At 43.5% G+C, this 16,449-nt stretch overlaps 1 protein-coding gene across 28 annotated transcripts in view; it reads right to left on the bottom strand.

Moving 5' to 3' along the window:
• Positions 1-7,377, bottom strand: part of tcf7l2 (transcription factor 7 like 2) — an 89,922-nt gene extending 82,545 nt beyond the window's left edge. For 7 of the 28 annotated variants that reach the window (XM_076759101.1, XM_076759096.1, XM_076759118.1 and 4 more), the window contains exons 1-3: positions 6,831-7,372; positions 6,608-6,674; positions 6,244-6,368 (exon numbers count right to left, since the gene is read on the bottom strand). In XM_076759101.1, the coding sequence (XP_076615216.1) occupies positions 6,244-6,368; positions 6,608-6,674; positions 6,831-7,019 (381 nt within the window). In that variant the 5' untranslated portion in view covers positions 7,020-7,372. Of the gene's footprint in view, positions 1-6,243; positions 6,369-6,607; positions 6,675-6,830 lie in introns of all 28 variants that reach the window. The other 21 variants (XM_076759095.1, XM_076759103.1, XM_076759121.1 and 18 more) reach the window with 8 other exon arrangements.
• Positions 7,378-16,449: the final 9,072 nt, after the last annotated feature.

Raw genomic sequence — 16,449 nt, 5'->3', positions numbered from 1 at the left:
TTGTGATTGTGACACAAAAATATCAATTCCAGGCAATCATCTCTTGGAACTACCTAATCCCAGCCATAACCTTCATATGGAAAAGATGCAATCAATAGTCATTTTGACCTTATCTTTTCAGGTGGATGCAGCGCGCTAACAATGCCAATCAAATCTCAAAACTCCTGCAAGCACTCCAAATGGGCTTATCTCCATTTTCAATAAGTCTTTATTGGAAACGTCTGCGTGTAACGTCACTCTATGGGCTGGAGAGAGAGAGAGAGGACGCTTCACAAGCAACCAGCACTCAACAGGGATGAATGGATCAGCTATGCATCCACTGTCCTTCAAGAACCAGTGTGTGCCAGGACCAGTGCGTTTTGGAAGACCTGTCAGGAGCTCAGGTGTATATTCACGCTTAAATAGTCCTAAATGCAGACTTTTACACAGACTTAGACACAAAATGAGTAAAAAAAGGTCAGAAAACGAATGAATATCAAGTTCTGTGCACGTTTCTGCGCTGCTTTTGAAATTAAAAGTGAACTTGCCAACAATTCTGGGGAGTGCAAAATGTGCTCTCTATCAAGGAAAAACAGTAAATAACAATAAAGCTGCATGCTCTGTACGTGGATACGAATTTAACTGGTGGCTACATGCACGCACACACACAGAATAATTTAATTTCCATGTTTCAGGGAGCCCCAAGCCCTGTGGGCCAGGAGCAGAGCGAGCCTATATTTAACAGATGACAAAAGTTGCATTCCAGATGTACAGTACTATCTTTGTGTTGAGCTCTATAGAAATGCATGGGAGAAAGAGGGAGCGGGGGGGGGGGGGGGGGGGGGGGTGCCACTGGGAGAGGAGGGGGGTTACACTGAGGGCTGTGGGGGGGGGGGGGGGGGGGCACCAGTGCACAGCTGCTAAACTAATGCCTTTTTTTCTTCGCTCAGGCACAGAAAAGCAGAGTGGTGGCTCACTGACAGAAACAGGGAAGGATACAGGAGGTGAAAATGGATTTATCCATTCTGAGGATAATTTGTTTAAACTAAAAAAAAAAAACAAAAAAAAAACATCCAGGCTGTGCTATGACTTAATGAGTAACAGGCATAATCTGTTACATTGAAGTCAAAATTAGGCATCAGATTAGCAGTTATTACATTAAAAACAATGAAGTCAATGATTTAATTAAAAAAAAAAAAAAAGGTTCAGCCCTAAACCAGAGTTGACTGCAGCTGAACGTTAGCTACACCCAACCCCAGCTCACACTGCCACCAGGGAACCACTGCTCCCTTCGCACTAGTTAAAAATCTGATTAGAAACACACTCACAAACTGACTGATATATATATTTTTTTTTTCTGCCTCTGTGCTGTTTCAAGCAGAGTGACAGATCGACGAGCGCCTGAGCTCTCACACGGCTCAGCCTGCCAACATCATCAGCATTAGACAATTAAGCCCCGCTAGCGGAGAGAAAAAAAATATATATATATCTCCTCAGTAAATATTTACTGCACAAATCTTTTCCATTCATTCACCAGGCACTAACAAAACCTTACTGTACTCCCTCTCTTTCTGAGCCCCCCAACACACACACCACCACCACCACCCCCCCACCCCTACATCTGCGATTCATTGACTTTACAATTTACCACATGTCGAGATGGGAGAGGTCGAGCCTCCATCTGAATCACGGCACAAATATGCGAGTGATTTATTGTTTTAAAAACCCTGGGCCGATTTAGTGCAACTCCACTTTTCCTGAGCATTACTCCTATTGGCAGACCATGAACAATTACAGTTTGGACTAATTAAGCTCCGAGAATGTGCTGTGCACCGCTAATGTCTAGCAGGCCCCAATTTTAGTTTAATGGTGCCAAACTTTGTCCCCCCCCCCCCCACCGCCGCCGCCCCCCCCCCTCCACCCCTTCTCTAACTTAACTCCTCAAATCCAAAGCAGATTGTGCTTTTTATGACTGTTTATTGAGTCGAAGAAAAAATAAGGACCTTCTCTTTCCCTTCTCCTCGCATAGGATGAGAGAAACAGCAGAGAGAGAGAGAGAGGGAGAGAGAGAGAGGGAGCACAGAAAGGAGTAGTGGGAGGGAGAGAGAGAGAGAGAGAGAGAGAGAGAGAGAGAGAGAGAGAGCGGGAGCCGCTTCCGCCATACTTTGTAAACAAAAGTGATTTGCAAGACAAAAGGAGCGCAACCTTCCAACTAAATTCAGAGTGCATTTTGCGGCTGGAGGCGCAAAATGCGGCCGCGTCGTGCCACGAAACCCCCCGCGGACACCAATTAGGCCCCATTAACATGTAAAGCCAATTTGATAAGGTGTGGGCCCGATCCCTTAAATCCGCATTAAACTATCTTTCCTCTTGTCACAGCCAAAAATCCATTTACAGCAGCCGAACACACATAATCCATATGATATACCATTGTTATGCTTATGCTGCTGCCACGTTTAGGAAAGATACTGTCTGTCTGTGTCAATTAGAACAGATAAGGCCACAGCAATGTGTGTGCACGTGAGCACAAAGGCGGCGGTGTTGCATTCACTTCTGCATGTTCATTACAATAGTCTGAGCCGAAAATCCTCCATTATTTCTTCCTAAAATACAACTGATAAAGGAAGTGGTCAGCCTGTGTGAAAGCGGATTGATTTTTTTTGGGGTGTTTTTTTTTTTTCCAGGAAGGTGATTCTGCGGCAACGTGAGCGATCCCGCCGCGACAACACGACTGAAACAAAGAGGGAAAAAGGGAGAAAAGCTATTGTTTCAACCACACAAAGCCTTTCCAGCGTCTTGTAGTAGAATCGCCACGGGTTCTGGGAGCGTCTTTTTTCACTCTAAACACAGCGGTGGATGCTTGGTGTTGCGTTTTCATCCCCTCACCCCCCCCCCCCCCCCCCCCTTCCACTTTCTTCTTCTTTTTTAAACTACTCGTAATTATACGTCGAAACTCAAAACCTCCGCCAAAAGTCTCCAGGCTTGGAGAATTATGGGCCAGGGGTGGCGTCAAATATCTTAACATTCATAAGTCCGAGAGGCAGTAAATAAAGCCAGCGGATTTACGGCCCTGCAGCCCCGATGCTGGAGAGCTGGCCGCCCAGATCCCGCTCTCCCTCCCTGAGCCTCTGCGTCTCCAGACCTGTTGAGGTGTGATGTTAGCCCACAGCACCGGAGTTAACCCGCCGCCTTTTTTCACAAGACCCGTGTTAGCATCGGCAGGAAACAAAAGGTAGACAGAGAGAGCAAAGGGAACAGGGAGGAAAGTGAAAGGAGACAGAAAACAGGGGTGAACTGGGCAGGCCACCACTCCAATTCGACCTGCACCCGGTGATCCAGCAGGCCTTTGTGTGAGGTTCAGGGAGGAGGGAGACGGCAGGGAGCAGAGAGGAGGAGAGGAGGAGAGGAGGACAGGAAGGCTTTTAAAGCCCGGGCACAACGTCATGTCAAATTGCTAAATGATAGTAAATTGTGAGCCTCCTTGGACTTAGGTGGTAGGAAAAACAAATTCTCACTGATTATGGCTCCCAGAGGTCCGACAAATTATGGTAACCGCCACATGCAGGAGCCCCCCCCCTCACCCACCCACCCCACCCCCTCAGAAGTCATGCAAAATCTAAAATCACTGAAATAATGTAAAGCATCCAGACAGATCAGGATTAGTGCCAGCTGACAGAAAAAAAAGCAAAAAAAAAATCCAAAGTGATGCGAATTTAGCTCAAAGAAATACCTGCAAATTTTGCCATTCAGGTATGAAAACAAAATCCATTTCAATCATTTGTGTTAAGTACAAAAACACAGATTTAAAGGCCTACAAGCTGAAAGCCACATCCTAAAAATAATACCACAGCATCGCCCAGACCGAGAGGAGCAGAGGAAGGAAAATGAAGGGAAAAGCAGCCAGAATCAAAGCCTCTCGTGACAAGACACAGAAAGTCTCATTCCAATAATACTAGCAGTCATATTCAGTGTCTCACATGACATGTTAGGGAGCAAGACAGCTAATCAATGTCCAGGTGAATTATTTATGCCAGCTTTAAGTCTAATACATTTATATTACAGCGGCCGCTGACTTCAAAGCTCTAATGGCTGGACACACAGGGCGCTGCAGACAGTGGGGGCCGAGGCTGTACAGAGGGAAGATCACCGCGAGCCGAACGCCGCGCTCACCTACAGTCACCGCTCAGGTAGATCTGTGAATTAGATGCAACAGACGCTGTCGCCCGGTTTGCACACAAAGCACCTCCTCGATAATCAGCAGCGGCTTTTTCGGTTTTGCGACGACTTTATCTCGTGTGTGAGAAAGAGGTGCGGACGGGGAGCTGCACAGGTGGCAAATCAAGGCTCGTGCGTTAAAATAATAAGAAAAACACATCCTTCCTTTTCTGAATTTTGTCTGGAACTAGTATTTCAGGGGTGGAATTAAGAGAGCAGAGGTCACCGCTGTCTCGCCGCAGCATCCTCCAGCCATGCTGCACAGTTTACTGCCTTTTTTTTTTTTTTTTAACTGCTGCACAAGCACAACGAAGCGAGCGCTCCACGGACGAGCACAGCTCTGCGATAGCCACAAAGACAACTCCAAACCCCTGCCACTGAAACAAGGAAGTGCCTCACTTCAAATCATGTGCGCTGTTGTGAATGTGTGTTTGTGCTGGCGCTGATGAGAATAATGAGTGACTAATTCCACATACCAGCCGGTAGCGTTAACAAGGCCGGCTGACTAAGAGGGAAAGAATGGCAAAATGTTCTCATATGTGCATATGCCGGGAATGATCAAATCTTTTAAACTGCAAAAACACACACACGCGCACACACACACACACACACGCACGCACAGAATTGTGTAAGCGGCAGAAATGATTTTGTGCGGAAGAGCCGGGTGATCGTGTTGAACTCAGAAGCAGAAATTGTGTCAAACAACAAAAGGAGGCATTATGTGTCAGATGTGCATTTATTTTCAAGGTGTGCACAGCGCATACACACACACACACACACACACACACACACACACACACACACACACACAGAAAAAAAAATTGAGGTAACAAATATCAGTTTCGTTAGCCAGAGCTGAGGTGGTGGTGGGGGTGCAGGGGTCATATTTCCTAATGCCTGGTCTTTGCCTTAACCTTGTAAAATGAGATGACAGGTCCTAAAGTGCAGACTTGTAATTGCAACCGTTTAAAACAGGGGGGCCAAAAAAACACCCGTGGTTGAGAAAATTATTCCGCTTAAGGATTGCCATTGCCCAGTGGGACTGGCGAGGTGCTGAGCAAATGAGTAAGTGTGCATAATTATAGCATGGCTGATTGTGTCTAAATAACATGAATTTATTTATAAATATGGGTTTACATGGCACATGCTTCTTCTTCTTCTTCTTTTTTTTTTTTTTTAAAGGCGGTGGATTCCTCATTAGAAGCAAAGGTGGTGCACATGCAGAACATCATTTCCATTCAATAAATCACACTTTTTTAAAAAAAAATATATATGTATATATCAATGAGGAAAAAAAAAACACTGTTTAGTGTTTCTGGAGAATTTTTTTTAAAAGCTGTCAAATTTTTTAAAGCATGCACCTTTCGTCTTTATCGCGTCTTTGACACATGCAAATCAACCCCGAGCAGCTCATTTGCATATTGATTTTTATTTGTGCGGTTTTTACATGGCTTTACACGGCGTGCAGCGTGTCAGAGGGTCTGCGTGAAGGCTCCGAACGCTCGTGCAGCCCGCGCGCAGAAAAAAGGGCATGTTTGATGAGGCTGTGCAAACACGAGCCAACTGCATTATTCAGGGGGCTTAAAAAACATGCACTTGTAGCGTGGAACACAAGCAGCACAACAATAACTAAATTATGACAACAATGTAGATTTTTTTTGAGGGGGAAAAAAAATCTCGTGCATTTCGTTAAAAAGTTGCAAAAAAAATAATAATATACACGCCAAAAAAAAAAATTGCCATGTGCACATGACCTGCCATAATTTTTTTTTTTTTTCTTAGCACTGTTAGCATGCTAGCTGCTGCCCATGGCGCACACGCAGGCTGGGAGCTGCAGGCGGACGTGCATGCCACCGTACTGTACACTTCAGGACGAGTTGCAAAACTTGGCTCTGCGTTTTTATCGGCTGCACCTCTGGGTGACAACACTGCGTGTCTGGCTGCCTCGGCAGTCCGTGTGAGTGTGTGTGTGTGTGTGTGTATGTGTGTGTGTGGAGTGTGTGTGAGGTGTGTGTGTGTGCACATACAGTTGTAAATAAATGAACTTACTGTGCGTGCTGTTGGAGAAAGTGATCCATTGGGAAGGTAGGGGCTTGTGAGATCGGGGATCATTATAAATGGATAGCCCGGGTACGGTGGGCTCTTGAACAGCCCTCCATCTTGCCTTTTCGCAGCTAACATGGCGGGGGGGGGAGGGGGGGTGGGGGGAAAGAAGAAAACTTTTTTTTATAATGTGGCCTTGAAAACTTTTTTTTTTTCGCTACAAAAAAAAAAAAAAAAAAAATGCATTACAGCAATAAAGCAAAGGGAGATTCCCCCCCCCCCCACCTCCACCCCACCACCCACCCCCTCCGTCACACACATGTAATGTCACGGTGCTGAAAAATAGTGGAACAATAAACCAGAAACTCACCCTCCTCTAAACTTTCTCTTGTTTTGTCTCTGAAAGTTTCAGATCTAGGCGCAGGCCGTCTTTCCGCCTTGAAATGCAATGAAACACAGGGATTGCGTTAAAGTTAACACGATGAGCGTGATAGGAAACTTTCTTTTCAAGTCTACTGTCACAAATGTAGGCCCCTAAGTTCACTTATCGGCGCCGGGGACGATCGATCCCCGCTTTTCAATCTGCGACTTACCTCTGAATCCGACGAGCTGTTTTGATTCGTTTCCGACTCGTTTACGAGCGAAGATTTGACATCGGCTAAATCCCTTTCTGCCGAGGAGTTCTCCGAAATTTTCTCTTCCTGCTCCCCTTCGTCTTTGAAGGAAATCATTTCATCGTTTGCACCCAGATCGTCCCCTCCACCGCCGTTGAGCTGCGGCATTTTTCCCGAGCAAAAATTTTCTTTTTTGGTGGGAGGGGGGGCAAAACACGAAGTTTTAAACCCTTGATCTCGGCGATCTAGAAAGTCCGAGTTTAAGTTTGGGGTCTGTATTGGCGTTTTCCAAAGCTCTGGCGGTTGGTACAAAACTAAAAAAGAAGGGAATCTTGGCAGAAAAAGGAAGCCGGAGAAGGAGCCGAGCCGCTCGGATTGAGTGAGTTGAAGTTGGTCGGAGTGGTTTTCAGTTCAAAGGCGGCGCTGATTGACAGATAGAGAGGGATGGAAATAGAGAGAGTCTGGATTCAGGATTATTGACAGGGAGAAACACACAAGAAACTAATGAGATTCAAACAGGGAGGGACTTGAAGTGACGTTTTCATAAATAGGAGGAAAAAAAAGGAGAGAGGGGGGAGAGAGAGAGAGAGAGAGAGAGAGAGAGAGAGAGAGAGAGAGAGAGAGAGAGAGGAGGAAGCCGGCGGAGGACTGCAGTGCAAAGCATGTGAGGAGGAAAAAGGCAGTTTGGGAGCAGGACAGTGGTGGTAAAATAGGAGGAAGATAGGAGTTGCTAGAAAATGTGGATTAAACGCACATATGGGCGGTCTCCTGGTGGAAGAGGGGGGGTGGAGGGGGGTGGAGGGGGGGGAAGAAGGTACTTCCTCAGGCTGTTTGCAACCAGTTTGACTCCACCATTCCCGACCAGTCCTGTGTGACACCCCGGCCAAATTAAGTTAACATTACAGCTCCGTTTAAAGTGTTTAAACGTCCACATTCAGCCTCTGTAACCTACTTTTCTTTTTTTTTCTTTTTCTTTTTTTTTTTTTTTTGTGCTTACTAAATGTAAGAGGCCCATCAAAGCAGGAGCTATTACTCCAAGCTTGTTTTCCAATTTTATCTGCTTTGTCAGTTCCTTTAGATCTATTTTTCATTATATTAGATAATGTTTCCTCAGATCTATTTTTTGGGATGGAGGGTGTTATTGCATCCTGCTTTCTTTGACAGGTGTGATGTCCTCTGGGACTAACCTGAATTCCTCACTGGCAGCACAGTCTGAGCTGTTTTTTTGTTGTTTTTTTTTTCTTTCTTTCTCCCTCAGCAGCCAGACTGGACACAAATAACTGATGCAGATTTGGATGCTCCAATTCTGTGTCTTTTTCCTTCCAGAAATACAGCCTAGCCTACAAAAAGACAGCTCATTTCTACCGTGGTTGATGTGGAGTTCAGGGAAATAGAATCTGACCACATTAAATTATAAGATAACCTTTATAGTATATGTCTGCTAAACCATATTGTGTTTTTATTACCTGCTTTTGTTCATTTTGCATGCACGCCAGACACTCTGTGAAGTCAGTTAGACATTTTTGATGTGCTGTGCTCCTATTAATTAACAATTAAGATAACAAAATGGAGCAACAAAGAGAAAAAAATGCTAAAATATTAAATATTAAACTATTTCCTCTGAGCTAAAACTGGTTAATTAGGGATAAAGACAAAATAAAACGAGAAAAAGCTGCCGTGTGGTTCACCTGAAATGTATATAAAAGCAATGGGAGGAAAAAGCTTTCTGCAGCTGCACAAGGGGATTGTGCATCTGTGTGTGTGTGTGTGTGTGTGTGTGTGTGTGTGTGTCGGTGATGAGCTCAGCACCGGTTATTCAGTAACCTTATCTCATCAGCTCAGGAAATGCAGTTTCTATTATAGCCGATATTTGATGGAGCAATCACAGAATCAACAATGAATTTCAAATGCAGCTGCGAGTGAGTGGAGCTGAAACATACATCCAGGTGACACTTACACCCTGTTGCAACATGGCTCGGCCCTTCAAGCAAAATAAATCGCTATAAGATCAAAAGAAGACGCAGAATTGCTGATTAAAAAAATATTGTTTCATGTCATCATGCTGTTAGATGCATAAGAACCAATATTATGGCAGTAATTCCTCTGTATATGCAGGTGTTGTCAAACAGCAGTGATGAGGAATTATGTGCACAGCGTTGTGAACCTGCCTACCAACAAACCTAGACCAGGCGACACCATGAAAGCAGCCTATTCCGCCCGGTGATCACTGATGTGCTTTATCTGGATGAGGTGAAAGCAGTGTTTGTGTTTAGCTGGCTGCAGCCCAGCCAGCAGTGTGAGGGAGCAGGGAGGAAGGGGAAGGGATCGGCGTCTCTGGTTCTCATCCAGTGTGTCTGTGTTCAGGCAGCCGGTGGAAGAAGAGGCACCCCGCCGCTCGGGGCCCTCCAAAACTGAGCCCACACAGGCCAAACCAAAGCAGAGGAGCTCCAAGCTGGCCTCTCCCCGGATTGCCGCAGCAGGTACCTGAGAGTTTACTGGGGGCTGGCAGCGTGTTATCATGCCTGCCGTGGGGACACCTGCCTCTGATGCCGCCCTGGTGATTCTAATCTGCAGGACCCTTTAATAAGATGATGATAGGCTGCATTGCCGCCGCCGCCGCCGCTCTGAATGATGGAGCAGGAGCGCGCACGGCTTTCTGTTGCTGTTATTTAGATTGTTATGGGTTTTGCACGCTCACCTCTGCTCCCCGTGCAGATGTGGTTCGGGTACCTCTGGGGATCGTCTCATCCACGCACCTCCGTTTCTCTCGAGCGTGGAGGAAGTCAGAGGCATCAGCAGTGATCACAAGACTTCAGCTCTCTACTGTCTCCACCAGCCCTGATGAGAAAGACACTGATTCTGGCCTCAGCTATTAGATTTGAAGTCAGCAATAATCAAACTGTGGCAGATTTAATTAGAAATGTGTCTCTGCAGCCTGCACTAATTTAAGATATAAAAATGCAAAACACATGCACTTTTAATAATGCATGATAATTTCATATTTTACACCTGATCATCTGTTACATTACTAACAGCTGTATTCTTGTACGCTACATGTTTCTGGGAATTAATCTAAGTCCTCAACATATTTTTGGCTCTTACATGTATGTTTGCATCTCTGTGGGGAATAGACAAAACATGACGATGACAGATAAACTCAAAAATACATTGTTTTCGCCTTGAAATACATCTAACAATACATGCAATACATATACACGATGTACCAAATAATTTTGCTCGTTCAAGCATTCTTTCTGGGGGGGTTGGAGGGAGGGTACATTTCTAAGGTTGCAGTCGTGCAGGTTGCCACACAGCTTTTTTTTTACATAATACATTTTAGCTTTAATCATTTTTTTTAGTGTCAAATGATTCTAGGAACAACATTTCTTTTAATGCTGAATAATTAAATAGCACATCCATAATCAGGAAGCATTGTTTAAATAAGCAGAGTGTACAGAGCTTTTCCAAAGAGGGTGAGTGTTTAATATCAAGAATCTCTTAAATCCTCTTAATCCCACCGCACAGATGTTTACGTTTGTAGATTTTGTCATTTAAAAGTGAAAAAAAGGATGTATAATTAAATCAACACATGTAATCTGTGCTGCCTATGGGAAAGCTTAAATCTGATATTTTACAGATCAGTGTTTTAATATTGGTTTGTCCTTTGTTGTGAAATCATGTTTTCTTTACTGACCGCATTGTGATTTCAATTTGGCATCTTTTTTTCCTCCATTTTTTGCACCTGCAGTCGAAACGCCTGGTAAGAAATAATTCTACACGAGCGCTCAAAGAAACAGGTTTGAAAAACCCTCGCGCAGAGCACCAAACTACTTTGAGAAATCACCTACTTTTCTGTGAACACCCCCATTGTTTCATCTCGAGCGGGGAAGGTAGCTGCAGCACACGGTGCACTTCCTCTGTGTTTGCAAACAGTTAATTACCCATCATGCATCCATGTTGCCAGCCATACCAGCTAAAAGGTCTCTCATTGCTGATTAACATATTACTGCTGGACATTTTCTCTTTTTTTTTTTTCCTCATGAAAACAGGCTTGTTTTATGGCAACTGTGGTTTGATTTATTCCCGCAATGAAGTTTGTTCACTTGATAATAAGTGAAACTTAACATTTAACTTTAGTTGCATTTAGTCGAGTGCAAATTTCCTCTATTGTTGGCAGAGATGCTGTTAAGTATTTTGGCATTTATTGTCAGCACAGCTCATATAAATTCTATCACCGGGCTAATACTGTGGTTAGCCATAATTACATGTATACTAATGGTCCTCATCATTTTTTGGAATGGACAGGATGGAGAAATAGATGTCTGATTTACCTGATTATGAAAAGACTCTTTCATGCTGTATATTATTCATTAGAGTAAAAGCAAACCAGACAACAAATATCCAGGTTGCATGTGTGCGTGTGTGCCTGTGTGTGTGTGTGTAGATGGTCAATTGTGTTTTCTTGAATAAGTGTACTTATTACTGTGCTTGTTAAATCCAGCACGTCACTGTTGCTCTCTATGCAGAATATTTCTGTGTACTTATTTTAATTACTCTGAGAAAATATTCTCTTGCTCTCTGCTGGCTTGGGATTTGTATTCTATACATCAAAACACAAAGAACGACAAGGGAAGAGTTGCTTTCTTGAAAAATTAGTTATTATATATGTACTGTATGTACAGTAGATAGATATTCATGTTTTCTCTCATTGTACTTGCAGAAAAGGAGCTTCTCTGCTCTCTTGTCCCTCAGCAGCCTAATCATTTGACACTATGGGACAATGCATTTGATAAATAATAAAATAAAAGCTTTGCATGCAGGAATTCTTTAGTTCTTGAATTTAAAAAGCAAAATACTCAGTGTTATGTTGACCAAAGCTTACGGGCAGAGGGTAGAAACTGTGATGATGCACATGAAGAGAAATACCTGCTCACTGAAAGTCAACAATATCTGAGGGAGTAGCTCAGAAAATGTACATTAACATTGAAAAGCACCTTATTGAAAACACATTTTTTTTTTAATATAAATTCATTTTCTGTCTGTTTATAATCCACAACACAAATCACTCTGAAGGCAGCAGAGGGAAGGGAATAACAGTGTAATGAAGAGTGAGTCACATTGGCCTGTGACTCCGCACTCATCTAAAATCAATATCACCCCCCAGAGACGCCTCAACTAATATAACAGACAGCTCAACAAGCATTTCATTAGGTTAAAAGTTTATGAATCGATAATCAAAATAGATCAAATCTCAGGATGCAGAACCTAATTTTTTTTTCCCCCCCTAGAAAAACGCCAGGAGTGAGATCAGGAGTTGTGAACAGCCTGGACACTCATGATTAATGTAGCCGTGCTGCTTTTCATATCACTGTAGGTATTGGACTCAAGCGGGAGCTGAGCGTCTCCAGAACTCATCCACACAGCATCGTGGGAACCATATTAGGCCGGCTACGTGAGCTGTCTCCCGTCGCCTCCAAAACAAACAGCCAAGCGTTTTTCAGAAATGGACGCGATAGTCATTAATCAAGGTCTGAGGCAGGTCCTGAACTCTCTAAACATGATATCCACCTGAGAGACAAGGTAACCTACAGTATGTGCTCGGCTGCTGCAGATTTGGCGGCCGGCACAAAAACCCGTTCACCTGTCCGTCACGGCAGCATCTCACAGGGAGAAGACGAGCCAAGCCGCTGCTGGCTGGTAAATGTTACTTAAAGGTCAATGGTATACACGCCAGCGGGTTAATGGTTTGAGTCATATTTTCACACTGGCTTTACAGTGAATGCATCAGCCGTCAGGCAGCCAAAGGGATTTTTTTTCCCGTTGATTTATGTCTTGATTGGGAGAGGAGATGGTGTGTGTGCCACTGGACCTTCAGTTCATGCGCAGTCCAAAGCGAAGTCCAGTCATCCTCTCGCATGCCCACATGATGGAGCAGAGGGTTGATTCTATCACGCAGAAAATCACTGGCAGACTGCGTAATTAAACCAGGAACAGAATCATAGATGGATAAACCCCGCGGGTGTTCTTCTTAAGAGTATGACCCCTTGTGAAGAGATGGATATAAGCTCTTATCTCGGTGTTTCCAGTCATGTTTGCGAGATCCTGATGAATTGGGGAGTTTGTCAGCTGGTGAGCCGCTGAAGAAGAAGTCAGAACACAAAGTGACCTTTTTAAAACCTTTGGCTGCAACAAGCAGATGTGCGGGACAAATGCAGAGCTTCCTGTTGACCCCTGCTTTGTGTTAGAGGAGCACATTGGAACTGCCTCTTGTCTGCATGGTGGTCTTGTGTGCAGGGCCCTCCACATCTCTGGGCTTTTAATGGGGTAGAAATCCTTTCTGATTGGCGGTTAAGAGACTGGGAACATCTCACAGAAGGTACTTCCTCAAACAGGAAGCAGGAGGCCTTATTGTGAGAGAAGAAAAAGAGGGAACAGTGTCTTCTTCATGTCCCTGACAATGGGGTCATAATTAAAATCACAGTGAGGGCAAGCTGACCTTTTGGGGTCTGAATGAAGGGTCATTATGTGCAGCATTTTGCGCTATTTTGTTTTCAAATTGGCATGTGCAGTCATTTCGAGCTTTCCAGAGGACTGTTTATATTCACCGCAATTTATAAAATGAATGAAATCATATGTTATTGATACAAAAGGCAGCACACGGTGCTGCTGTTACTCATGGAAGTGCTCTTTGAATTCCAGTGCACATTTGCCGGGTTCAGGGATATTTTCCAAGATATTCAAGGCCCTTTAGTGATGGGCAAGATTTTGGTTGCACATATGATCTCATCATCTTTATAGAAAATCAAATGAAACCACAGAGAAGGATTTAAGAAATTATAGCCAACATAAAGAAAGCCCTAGTTTTTTTTTTTCCCCATTTGAACTTGACACTGCTGCTCATTTGCTGAGTTGTAAAGTAGCGGCTGTTTTTCTTTCAATGCTATAAATTATTGGAAAAGCTTTAGTACAGAGAAACAATTGCATCTTTAACGCTCCACATGCACGCTTATTAACGAGCGACACAATGGAGACGCGACCTTGAGTCAAATGGGTCGCCTCTCAGTACAAATCAGAGCGACGTCGTGTTCATTTGGCTATGTTTTCATTAACAGAATAGAAGATGAGCCCATTAACGAGACATCAGTCTGCGTTCTTTGTACAATAGGAGTCAAAAGAGCGGTAAACATCATCCAAGGTTAAATTGTGAGCAGGTTATAGTTGATGCAAAGGCTCATATCTCTGTTGTCACACATTTCTGCCTCTATCTCAAAGACAGCAGGAAAACAGCATGGAGACCTATACTAAAATCTATTCATCAGTGTGAAGCACGGCAACACGTATGTGAACTAATTTTTTTATTTGTCAAAAAGATCGAGGTTGTTTACGTTCGAGAATGACAGGGTAAATTAGCAAACTGCATGTGCCAAACATTCATATTTTAACTGGTCTGTATGCACGTTGTGCCATTCAATTACAGGATTTCTTTATTCAACAAGTAAAGTCAAGCGAATTTTATTTATATAACCCAACATCGCTAATCACAGACTTGCCTCGGGGGGCTTTATAATCTATACAGCATACGACACCATTGATTTGAATGAGGAGAAGTCTCCCCAAAAAACCCTCAGCATATGCATCACTCATCCTTTTATACCTCGTGCCCCTAAAAGCACCTTAGACAAATATATAATGTCTGCTTCTGCACAGTAATGGGAGCAAAGCTGAGTATGACTCAATCTTCTAAGCTGATCTGTCTTAGGTTAAAAAATAGACACTGGTGGACGAGAGTATCCTGATTCTTTACTTAAGAAAGACAATACCACAATTTAAAAATACTGCCAGTGAAAGTCCTGCACTCACAATCTCACTTTCGTCCATCAGTTTCAGCATGAAAAAGTACTTCACTGTCAAAACTTGACATGTTGGAATATCACTGATTGATGGTTGCTTTCCACCACCGCCTTTATAGCACATACAGTAGTGATAGTGGAGGCTAAAGCATTAAAATTCAAAGATTTAAATGTAGCGTTGAACTTTGTGTACAGCCTCAAAATTAAACACATTCTACATTGCTAAGAAAAGTTTGTCGCTAACTAGCATTGACCCCCAAAGATCCCCAGCCTGTTGCCAAGTGAGGGGACACGACCCGAGCCGTAATAATAGTTGTTATTTTTCAGGTGAAACAGTAATGAAGCAGAGGGTGAAAAGCAATGAGGACAAACAAGACAGCAAACTGCACATTCAGCGGTGTAATTTCTCTCTTTGTTGAGATGCTTTTTGTTGTCGATATATGACACACCGCGCGCTCACAGCTGCCCTTAAAGGTCTGTCGGCCTTTTGTTTTAATGTTTGGCTCTGATGGAGGGATGTGAGTGTATGAAGTTTAAGGGCATAGTTGGTGCAAATATTGATTACCTCTCAGGTATTCCTTTTTCCTGAAAATTGATCCCAAAATCGTTCATAATCATACATAGTTCTGTGTTAGGTAGATCAGACGCGGCGTGGAGGCACACTGTACACACATGCATAATCTGACACACACACACACCATTAAGGCCCCAAAGCTTCCCGCTTCAACTGGAGTTTTTTGGCTGCAGCCCTCATGGTCCTCTGCAAGGATCCTAATTGAGAAATTAATGCAGAAAAATCAATTGGCCTCAAGTTTTGTGTCCAATAGACTCCTGAAGGCTTCAAGCGAGCAGCAATCAATGCTTTCCACATGGGTGGCTCCGCAGCCCGCTCACTCTTTTGTTTATGTGTTCATAGCTGGAGGATTTTGATATATGAATTTCAATGAAATAAACACTAATTTTCCACCTTTCGCGATACCCTGTGATGCACAATGTATATGTCGGGGCATGAAATGATGTCTTTGGTTGCCACTTAAGCATCACTTAACGTGAACAAGATTTCTAAGAATTGGGATGTATTGTGCAGAAATTGTGCCCTCGCCGCCAACACTTTTGAGCCTGCCTTATTTACACTTCAAAATGAGGATCTTTTAACATTCTGTGATCATCCGCGGCATTGTTGCTGGATGAATCGGTGTGTTTTGTGCATCCCTCTTGCCTAGAGGACATCATCTTATTTAGGGCCATTTTAAAGCACTGCACATCATCATCAGGTCAATGAAAAAGCAACCTTGAATTCCCTTTGACACAACTGTCTTTTTCCAGCACTCAAACAGCGCGAGTGTGCATCACCTTGTTGCGGCTCCAGGCAAAAGGCAAAACGGAGAAAAACGGCCATATGAGAAAGATGCGAGGCTAAAATCTTTAAGTATTTTAACAACTCTGCTTCGAACACGACTGCGTTTTTTTTTGTTTTTTTTCCGGTCTTTCTCTCTTCAGTGGTCAAAATCTCAACAAGGAGAAAATGGACATGGTTGTAGCACTGGGAAAACGAGTGCCATGTTCTTCTTTGTGCTCGTTAACCACCTTCCAAATTCATCATAAGCCCAGAGATCAGATCACAGTAATATTTGATCAATATTAATAAGGATAGGCAAACTCCTCCAGTAATTACCACAGTCTCTGGGCTTTGATTTCGACCATTACTAACGCCTCTGCATCTTTAGATTAAAAAAAGCGACCCTCTT

Source organism: Chaetodon auriga, chromosome 20 (genome assembly GCF_051107435.1).
Source record: "Chaetodon auriga isolate fChaAug3 chromosome 20, fChaAug3.hap1, whole genome shotgun sequence".
Taxonomy (NCBI): Eukaryota; Metazoa; Chordata; class Actinopteri; order Chaetodontiformes; family Chaetodontidae; genus Chaetodon; species Chaetodon auriga.
This window is presented reverse-complemented; position numbering and strand designations above follow the sequence as displayed.